The 9943-nt window shown below is 40.1% G+C and overlaps 1 protein-coding gene across 1 annotated transcript in view; it reads right to left on the bottom strand.

Moving 5' to 3' along the window:
* Positions 1-4771: 4771 nt before the first annotated feature.
* Aspm (assembly factor for spindle microtubules) overlaps positions 4772-9943 on the bottom strand; it is a 44920-nt gene continuing 39748 nt past the window's right edge. Inside the window, exons 23-27 of the mRNA XM_041648935.1 lie at positions 9703-9895; positions 9416-9570; positions 7937-8113; positions 6692-6861; positions 4772-5010 (exon numbers count right to left, since the gene is read on the bottom strand). Coding sequence (XP_041504869.1) covers positions 4908-5010; positions 6692-6861; positions 7937-8113; positions 9416-9570; positions 9703-9895 — 798 coding nt within the window. The 3' untranslated portion in view covers positions 4772-4907. The remainder of the gene's footprint in view (positions 5011-6691; positions 6862-7936; positions 8114-9415; positions 9571-9702; positions 9896-9943) is intronic.

Below are 9943 nucleotides of genomic sequence, written 5' to 3'. Positions count from 1 at the left end.
TATGGTGATCCAACTCAATGAATACTCAAAGCAAATTGTAGGACACAAGTCACATGAAAGGAAAAGGAGAAAATACTATAAGTAAAGGTTTAAGTGGAGATCAGGTGGTTGGAGATAGATGATACACAGTGGATTAGCTACAACTTAGAGGGTACATGGCGACACCTCATTGAAATCCATTAGTTTGTAGGCTAATTGTGTTTGTGTGTTAATGGAGTACCTGTGTGAGTACACAATACGGCTCTCTAGGACATGGGACATTAAATGAAATCTCAGTGCTAGGCATGGAATAAACCCTGAGTTATTGGTCACTGAAATCTAAGGTATCCTCAAACATAGGTTATTGCCAGGTCTAGGTGGCCCGTGATACTTAAATAATAAGACTCTAATAACAAAATTGCCATTACAAAATAGCATACATGAGATTTTGTAAAGAATGCTTTTATATCAATAAGTCATTTCATCTGTTTTTAGTAGTACTTGTGAAAAAATGTCTAAAAATGTTATTTTTCATGCTGCAAATGACAGGTACATTTGGGCTACTTTAAGTAAGGAGAACTTATTCATAATCTTTAAGAGGAAGCCAGAATAAGATTCATAAGGGATGAGTCATTCTAGTGCTTTTTCAAGTGTATACTTATCACTCATCTGCATGGCCACTTTTCTTTTTCCTATCCAGCAAAGGCTGCAGTTTTCTGCATAGTGACTTCAGATTTGTGAGTAGTATCATAATGGGCTCGCTGCATTGCTTCACGGCATGGTGTGTTCCTTAATCCCCAGCTTCCTTGGGCTTAGGTAAAATGTCTTAAGTAGAGCATCCCCTGAATTCCTATCTTCCAAGCTTCCATTATGTCCTTTCCATTCGGAAGAGGAATTATGGCAGGGTAGTAGCTGTGGTTGATATACCTAGTAAACAGAACTACGTAAGATAGTCATTCTGTGACTTCAGGACAGACCAGAAGACAAATATGTATGAGCAAGGCTAACAAAGGATTCTGGTTGTAACAGAACATAACATGTTCCAACACAGAGGAGGTTTAGTAAGATTTATAGAGTTATACAGCAAAAGAAAATCATAAATGAAAGCATTTGCATAGTACATTGGTGGGACTATAGGGAGTTAGTTTACAGCAAAACTCAGCTGTGAACACAAGATGTTTTTGATGGAGTTTTAGCTTCTAGGTTGCTAGAAGCTAGTGGTTTGCTATGAAGACATCCCAAAGCTTTACCCTAGAGGGAATAGGATATTAGAATACATGTAGGGGTGGGGCATGAATGGTATAAAGGGTTTAGAGGTAGTTAAATGTAGTAATATGAGTGTAAGGCCCTTTGTTCTGTCCTGCCCTGCTAGCTTATGTCCAAAATAACCACACGAATATCTGTATTAATTAAATCACTGTCTGGCTCATTGGCTCTAGCCTCTTAATGGCTAACTCTCACATCCTGATTTAACCCATTTCTAATAATCTGTATGTTACCATGAGGCCGTGGCTTACTGGGAAAGATTGAGCATATCTGACCTGGCAGCTTCATGGTGGGCAGCTCTCTGCCTGCCTTCTTCCTCCCAGAATTCTGTTCTGTCTACTCCACCACCTAAGGGCTGCCCTATCAAAAGGCCAAGGCAGTTTTCTTTATTCAACCAATGAAAGCAACACATAGAAAGATGCAAATGAGAGCACCTTCCAGATTGTAATAGTTAATCTCAATTGTAAAACCTAGAATTACCTGAGAAACATACCTCTGGGCATTCCTATTAGGTACTGTTTTTTTTTAATTTATTTATTTATTAAAGATTTCTGTCTCTTCCCCGCCACCGCCTCCCATTTCCCTCCCCCTCCCCCAATCAAGTCCACCTCCCTCATCAGCCCAAACAGCAATCAGGGTTCCCTGCCCTGTGGGAAGTCCAAGGACCACCCACCTCCATCCAGGTCTAGTAAGGTGAGCACCCAACCTGCCTAGGCTCCCACAAAGGCAGTACGTGCAGTAGAATCAAAAACCCATTGCCATTGATCTTGAGTTCTCATTAGTCCTCATTGTCTGCTATGTTCAGCGAGTCCGGTTTTATCCCAAGCCTTTTCAGACCCAGGCCAGCTGGCCTTGGGGAGTTCCCAATAGAACATCCCCATTCTCTCAGTGTGTGGGTGAGATTTCTGTCCGGTGCTCCAATGTGGGTCTCTGTCTCTGTCTCCTTTCATCGCCTGATGAAGGTTGATATTCAGGAGGATGCCTATATGCTTTTCTTTGGGTTCTCCTTATTTAGCTTCTCTAGGATCACTAATTACAGGCTCAATGTCCTTTGTTTATGGCTAGAAACCAAATATGAGTGAGTACATCCCATGTTCCTCTTTTTGGGTCTGGCTTACCTCACTCTGGATGGTGTTTTCTATTTCCATCCATTTGCATGCAAAATTCACAAAGTCCTTGTTTTTTACTGCTGAGTAGTACTCTGATGGAGGAAGGTCATTGGCTAATAAAGGAACTGCCTTGGCCCATTTTATTGGTTAGAGGATAGGTGGGAGGAGTAAACAGAACAGAACGCTGGGAGGAAGAGGAAGTGAGCTCAGAGTCTCGACAGCTCTCCTCTCAGGAGCAGACGCCTGAGAGAGACGCCATGCCCCGCTCCCTGGATGAAGCTCCGACCCAGGATGGACATAGGCTAGAATCTTCCTGGTAAGCGCACCTTGGGGTGCCATACACAGATGATTAGAAATGGGCTAAATTAATATGTGAGAATTAGCCTAGAAGAGAATGGGCCAAGCAGTGTTTAAAAGAATACAGTGTCCGTGTAATTATTTCGGGGCATAAGCTAGCCGGGCAGGCGGCTGGGGTGTTGGGGACGCAGCCCCGCCGCCCCTACTACTACAGTACTCTAATATGTATATATTCCATACTTTCTTCAACCGTTCTTCCATTGAAGGGCATCTAGGTTGTTTCCAGATTCTGGCTATTACAAATAATGCTGCTATGAACATAGTAGAGCATATACTTTTGTTGTATGATAAAGCCTCTCTTGGGTATATTCCCAAGAGTGGTATTGCTGGGTCCAGGGGAAGGTTGATCCCGAATTTCCTGAGGAATTGCCACACTGATTTCCAAAGTGGTTGCACAAGTTTGCATTCCCACCAGCAATGGGTGAGTGTACCCCTTCCTCCACAACCTCTCCAGCAAAGGCTATCATTGGTGTTTTTGATTTTAGCCATTCTGACAGGTATAAGATGGTATCTTAAAGTTGTCTTGATTTGCATTTCTCTGATCGCTAAGGAAGTTGAGCATGACCTTAAGTGTCTTTTGGTCTTCTTCTGTTGAGAATTCTCTGTTCAGCTCAGTGCCCCATTTTATAATTAGGTTGATTAGCCTTTTACGGTCTAGTTTCTTGAGTTCTTTATATATTTTGGAGATCAGACCTTTGTCAGTTGCAGGGTTGGTGAAGATCTTCTCCCAGTCAGTGGGTTGCCTTTCTGTCTTAGGTATTGTTAATTTTAGCAACTGAGAAGACCTATCCACTGCAAATAGCACCATTTGCTAGGCTGAGATCTTAGACTACATAAAAAGGAGAATAAGCACAAGCACTTATCATTGATCTCTGTTTCTTGCCAGTGGATGAAACACAACCAACTGCATCCATTCCTGCTGTGGCAACTTCCACACCATGATAGACTACAGTCTTGATCTGCAAGCCAAAATAAAGTCTCTTGTTTAAGTTACTTTTTGTGGGATATTTTTATATCAGCAACAGTGTGGTGGTTTGAACAGAAATGGTCCCAACAGGTTCAGAGTTGAATGTTCAACCAGGGAGTGGCACTATTTGAAAGGATTAGGTCCTAATCAGTGGTTCTCAACCTGTGGATCATGACCGCTTCAGGATCTCAGATATCCTGCATATCTGATATTTACATTAAAATTAATAACAATGGCAAAATTAATCATGAAGTAAGGACAAAATAATTGTACAGTTCAGGGTCACCACAACATGAGGAACTTTAAAGAGTGGCAGCAATAGGAAGCTGAGAACCACTGGAAAAGAAGTAGCCTTCTTGGAAGAAATGTGTCACTGGGGGGTGGGCAATGAGTTTCAAAAGTCCATGTCAACCCGAGTCTCTCTGCCTGTGGATCAGGATGTAGAGCTCTCAGTTATTTCTTTAGCGCTATGTCTACCTGCATGCCACCATGCTCCCATCCATTGTGATAATGTACTAACCTCTGAAACCGAAAGGAAGCACCAATTAAATGTTTTCCCTTATAAGAAGTTGCAGGCGTCATAATATTTTCCCACAGCAACAGAAAACTGAAGAAGGGAAATAGGAAATTGAAGATATATAGTCTCCTGGGGTTACTTTATATTCCTCTCTCATATAAGATTGTATCCACATCTTCAATTTCCACTATTTGCTTTAAAATGTGCCTCAAGTTATATATAAATAAAAGATTTTCCTTTATGGATAAGATTACATTCAAAGAAATACTTTAAGTTGACAGACACAAATATTGTAATCACCTTATGACAAAGTAGGCTCTCATATGCATAGAGCCACTGCTCTGAAAACATGCATACAGGTGACATAATAGGGACTTAACATGCTGCATTTAGAATATACATATATAGAAATACATATATACATGCATAATGACTCGTGAAAAGCTATGAATTTGAAGAAGATCAGGAAGCTGGATATGGAAGGGTTTGGAGGAAGAAAATGGAAGGAAAAAAATGTAATGAAGTTATAAACTCAATAATTTAAAAAAAAGTAAAAATGAAAAATTTAATAAACAATTCAATAACGAATATATATTTTTATTTTATACAAAGTCATATTTAAAAGTTTACACTGAAAGTAAAAGCTGCTCCATGTATCCATGATTGGCATGACTTTTTTTTATAGTCCTACACTGAAAAACGTTTCCATTTACTAATAAGAAATGCCAAGGGTATCCATCACCAGTTGAATAGCTTGCAATGAATCTGTGATTTCTTCCATATTATTACGCTTTAAAGCCCTCTGTGAATTAACTCTGTTTAAGAAAAAAAAAAGCATTAATGAAGTTTCTGTTAAAAAAGAGTTACCTTCAATATATGGGAGAGCTTCTCATTATAGCTTACTACTATCTATATGCTGTTTCTAAAAACCGATGCTGGCCTCTCTGTTGCTTATGCTATTTGTCTCCACCAATACCTTTTTTGTTCATCTACCAAACTCCCAAGGTGATATTCTTGTTGAAACTGGCTAAGTCTTTTCTGTTTTTGCTACCGTTCTTCGTAGCATCCCCATCCATAAATGATCAGTATTATGCACCCTGTCACCCCTTGTACACTTTCTCACAGGCACAGACGAGGTTTTGTCTGCAGAGAAACTGCATGGCCACTGAACCTTAGTCTCAATTTAGACGTCCATTCTGCAAGCCCCACCTCTGATTTCCAGCATGCCACATGCCTTATTGAAGCCTGTAAACAAAGTTTTCCACTTCACCAAGGTCTCCAATTCAACCTTCAGCATACACTACAGTTAATAAGGATATCAGCATAGGTATGTCAACAATCTTCTGTGAAAATGCTATCACATTTTTTCCTTCCCTATAACATGAATCTGGAAAATCCAACCATGTTCCAAAACTGTATAAAAGTGTCTGCTTTCCATTCCTACACAGATGAATGCTGGGTAATGAAACACTAGACGCTGGCTTGCATCTTGGTTCTAGCCCATGTTTTAAGAGGGGCCTCTGCTTTTATTTCCTAGCCCATTGCTTCTTTCGCTCCACAATGATGACCACTTTGGTCCTTGCTTCTTTGAAGATGTCTCTACTCCCTCTCAGGCACTTCTGCATTTGAGGTTATAATCACATACATCAGTCACTGAGAAAATGGGGAGGAGGGGCCACATATCCTCTCAAAGCCTCTCAAAGAAATTCCTCCTATCTGCATTCCTATCTTACTGTTCTTTCCTATATAGTAACTAGAGAATCTGGACACCGATAAGAAGACCAAATGTGATGAAAGGGAACATGATTCTAACTCGGAGTCACTTTCATCTGGCCTTAATGCTACAGAGATCCTAAAATAAGAATACACTGGTTCCTATCGCCACCTTGGCTCTCCTGCTCAGTCACAGAGCTGGCTCTCTAGTGGCTGATTGACATTTTGCTTCTAGAGCAATGGTTCTCAGACTTGCCCCAAACAAATCCCATGGTTTGAATGCCTCCCATTCTGTCATATCTTCTTCAACTTTTACTTTAGTTTTCATTTTTCAGGAACTCAGTGTGAACACTATATACCAGTGATAATTAGTCTAACCCACGTTTCTGGTAATTCGTTACAGCATTCCACAAAACCTAATACAAGGCTTTACAAAGATCTTACCTAGAGGAAGAAATTTGGAAAGTAATTATGGTAATTGTGTAAAGGGGGGGGGTTGTCATTTTGGCCAAAAGGGACTTTTGACAGTTGATACATAATGTATTTTTACTTTAATATAGAAAACAGGTGACACAATTATAACCAGCATCCTAGTATGCTTTTTTACTACTTAAAACAGAGTATGTTTTGAGTAACTAGGCAATGCCCAAAGCCATAGCAATGATGATTTATTATGTACTTAGATCTTCTCCACTCACCCAGTGTTCGCCTCCTGTTCAAAATGTAAACACATATTAAATGAATCCATCACGCACGAATTGCAGACTGCATTTAACCACTTACCTTGAAACTATTCTGGTCTTCACAGATCTTTCTGGTATAAAAGGAAAGGCTATACAGGGATTCTTTTTCTGTTTATCAAATAACCCTTCTGTATTCACTTTATGCTTAGGAACTGTACATTTGTAGAGGTGACAAATACGATTAATAACTTTTGTTCTACTTTGTACATCCTAAAAAAAAGAGAAAATTACAGTTGTTAAAAACTGGCAAGAATTAAATTTCTTTCTGCAGGAAATCATGAATGATCAATACTATGCTTTTTAGCTTTTAAGAAAGGAGCAATGCTCTCTAAATTCAGCAGGTAGATTGATTTAAATTATTAACTAATTTGCAAGTTAGTTATTACAAAGACATGTACTCAAAAGGTTACACATGGAATACAGAAAGTAAAGATTTTAGTCAATCCACCCATCATGTCCAGACACCAAGACTTGTCCATTTTTCCAAACAGAACCTCTTCCTGTCACTGACGAAATCCCAGATGATGTTGGCACATCTGTACTTGCCTCTTTCCTAAAATTTCTTTATCCATCCATCCTCTCCCAAATTCATTTTCTAACAGAATGGCATAAAGCTGAACAGGAGGGTGAGCATGGTAACACAGCCTGTCTACAGTCATTCTAGACCAGCTAAGGCTACACAGTAAGATTCTGTCTCAAAACAAAACAAAAACCAAACCAAAATTAAAACAAAACAATAACAAACCCTCAGTGAAAAATCCCCTCTGGCATAAAACCTTAAATTGTTTCCCAATCTATGCAGAAAAAAAAAAAAAGCCACAATCTAGGTTACAAGCTCCAGTTACTCTGGGTTAACAGCTGTAGCTAGAGGCTCAGTAGCCTCAGCACTTGGTAATAGTAACAGTAGCAGGACACGGTCAGCAGGACAGGGTAAGGGACCGGGTGAGGCCGGTCACACAGACCTGCCTTCTAACATGCAGGGGTGTGCTAGTCTCCCCAGGGAACTGCTTAGATGGATGCAATAAATTCTACTTTCAGAGTTAACTTTCCCCCTTTTATAGACTGTGCTTCAGGGCCATGTGCATGCCAGGCATGTGCTATACTAATGAACAGTTTTCCAGTCCCAGAGTCAGGTTCTCTATGATTAGACAAATGTTCGTGTGAATTCATTTCTATCATTGAACAAAGTAGGTTTGAATATATATAAAGCTCTACTTTAGTGTGGTAACTAAAGAAAACATACAAGCAAAGACATTAAAAATCCAGGAGAAAGATGAGTACTCACAGAAGCGCAATGCTCTGTCTTAAACAACACAGCCAGTAAACAGCAAGTTCTTGTGAAAATGCTCGCACTCTTCTCGGCCACTCTGTCACCAGGCTTCTGCTGGTACACTTGCAAAAGCTGCAGCAGCGTGTCCACACAGTTCTTAACTTCATAAACTGCTGAGGTGGTCTTCTCATACTTAAACAGACCAGAATGAAATAAAAACTTACAAGGAATACATGCCTTTACACCGTTTAACCACAAAATAAGGTCAGAGCCAAATCTTTGGAGCATCTGCAGCAAGTGATAAAGATCTTATGATGACATTTTATTACTGCTGATCCTGTGTGGCAGACACATCCCGACCTTAATCGTTTTACCCCTTCCACTTTTACAGTTTTGAAGTGAACCAGAGCCTAAATTAGAGAGAGAGAGAGAGAGAGAGAGAGAGAGAGAGAGAGAGAGAATCTTGAAGTAGATAAAAAGAAGATTAAAGATTTAAAGATCATGGTAGTAAGACTCTCACAAAGTAACTTTCTGTGATTACAATAGGATAACAGTAGAGACGACCTAGTGAACTATCTGGTTACTAGTTTCTTGAGAAGATGAAATTGCTATAAAATAAAATGATATTATAATACTGAGTCTACTTGTTCAACAATGTCATTAGATTCACACTTAAATGTGCACCATCCTAAAATAACAAAGCATCACTAGGTAACACGGCCGTCTCTGGAGATGCCTCTGGTGTGATGACGGTGGCCTGAGTAACACCAGGGCGGTCCTGGACTGTACTCATGTTACATGTGAACAGCATGAAGCACAGACACGCTACATACGCTGCATCAACACAGAGATCTGGGATCAAAATCCAGACTTTGACATGAAGTCTGCTCTTTTCCATCACCTCTCGTCAGCGGGAGAGTGGTTCAGTAGGGAATCTCTTCTCATAATGCCTGGACTGTGTGTAACTTAGTACGTCCTATTGTTATATCTCCTTGGTAAAATGCTACAGAAACTACTATAGAGACTTAGACAAAATTAAATAACTCAGAAATTACCAGCACGTAGATAGTAAATGGTAAACATGCTATGAGCAAAATTAATGAAATCATATAAAAACCAGCTTTTCCATATACAGCTATGTTAATAAATGTTTTTCTTTCTCCCAGAAAAACTCTTGTGCATAATTGAATTCAAAAACAGAAGCCTGATCTAATAATGAGTAAACATAAAGTTTAACTTGCAGGGCCATACTTTTTCTTCTTCTTCTTCTTCTTCTTTTTTTTTTTTTTTTTTGAGACAGGGTTTCTCGTGGTTTTTGGAGCCTGTCCTGGAACTAGCTCTTGTAGACCAGGCTGGTCTCAAACTCACACAAACTCACAGAGATTCACCTGTCTCTGCCTCCCGAGTGCTGGGATTAAAGGCGTGTGTCATCACCGCCCGGCTAGGGCCATACTTCTTGACAATGGATATTTTACTATTAAAATGGAAAGCTACCTTTGCTACATTCAGCAACACTTGGACAGCATACCCAACAACTTCCATACAGGGAACACTTCGATTACAGCCCCGGATCACATCGAAGATCGTAGAAGCGGCTCCACTTTCAGCCATGCTCTCACAGCAAAGTGGAGAGAATCTGGTAACGACCTCTGAGGGGAAACAATGAATAAACAAGAAATTCACTGCAACATAACGGAGTTTTAGGAGACACTGTATTACTCCACATTCCTAGGGAAAACGTGATCCTACTCTTCAGCATGGCATTGCGACAGGAAACTAACCCAGGTGCTTCAAGGCCTCCAGGATGGCAGACAAGTGCTTGTACGTCAGCAGGAAATGCAGCGCGTGCTCAGTTCTTCTGTAGAGCTTGTTCTTCTCCTCAACGTTCTTACTGACGGCTCTAAGACTCCGCCGTATAGCTTTAATTTCTGTCCGATCATTTTTCTTCCTCCAAGAATAGCCTCTCCACAAAGCCTTAACAAACAGGCATAACAGAGTCACTGAGGAATGACAGCCAGTAAT

This window comes from Microtus oregoni, unplaced genomic scaffold (assembly GCF_018167655.1).
Source record: "Microtus oregoni isolate MIOR12 unplaced genomic scaffold, Mior012 000003F_ref0000135, whole genome shotgun sequence".
Lineage (NCBI taxonomy): Eukaryota > Metazoa > Chordata > Mammalia > Rodentia > Cricetidae > Microtus > Microtus oregoni.
This window is presented reverse-complemented; position numbering and strand designations above follow the sequence as displayed.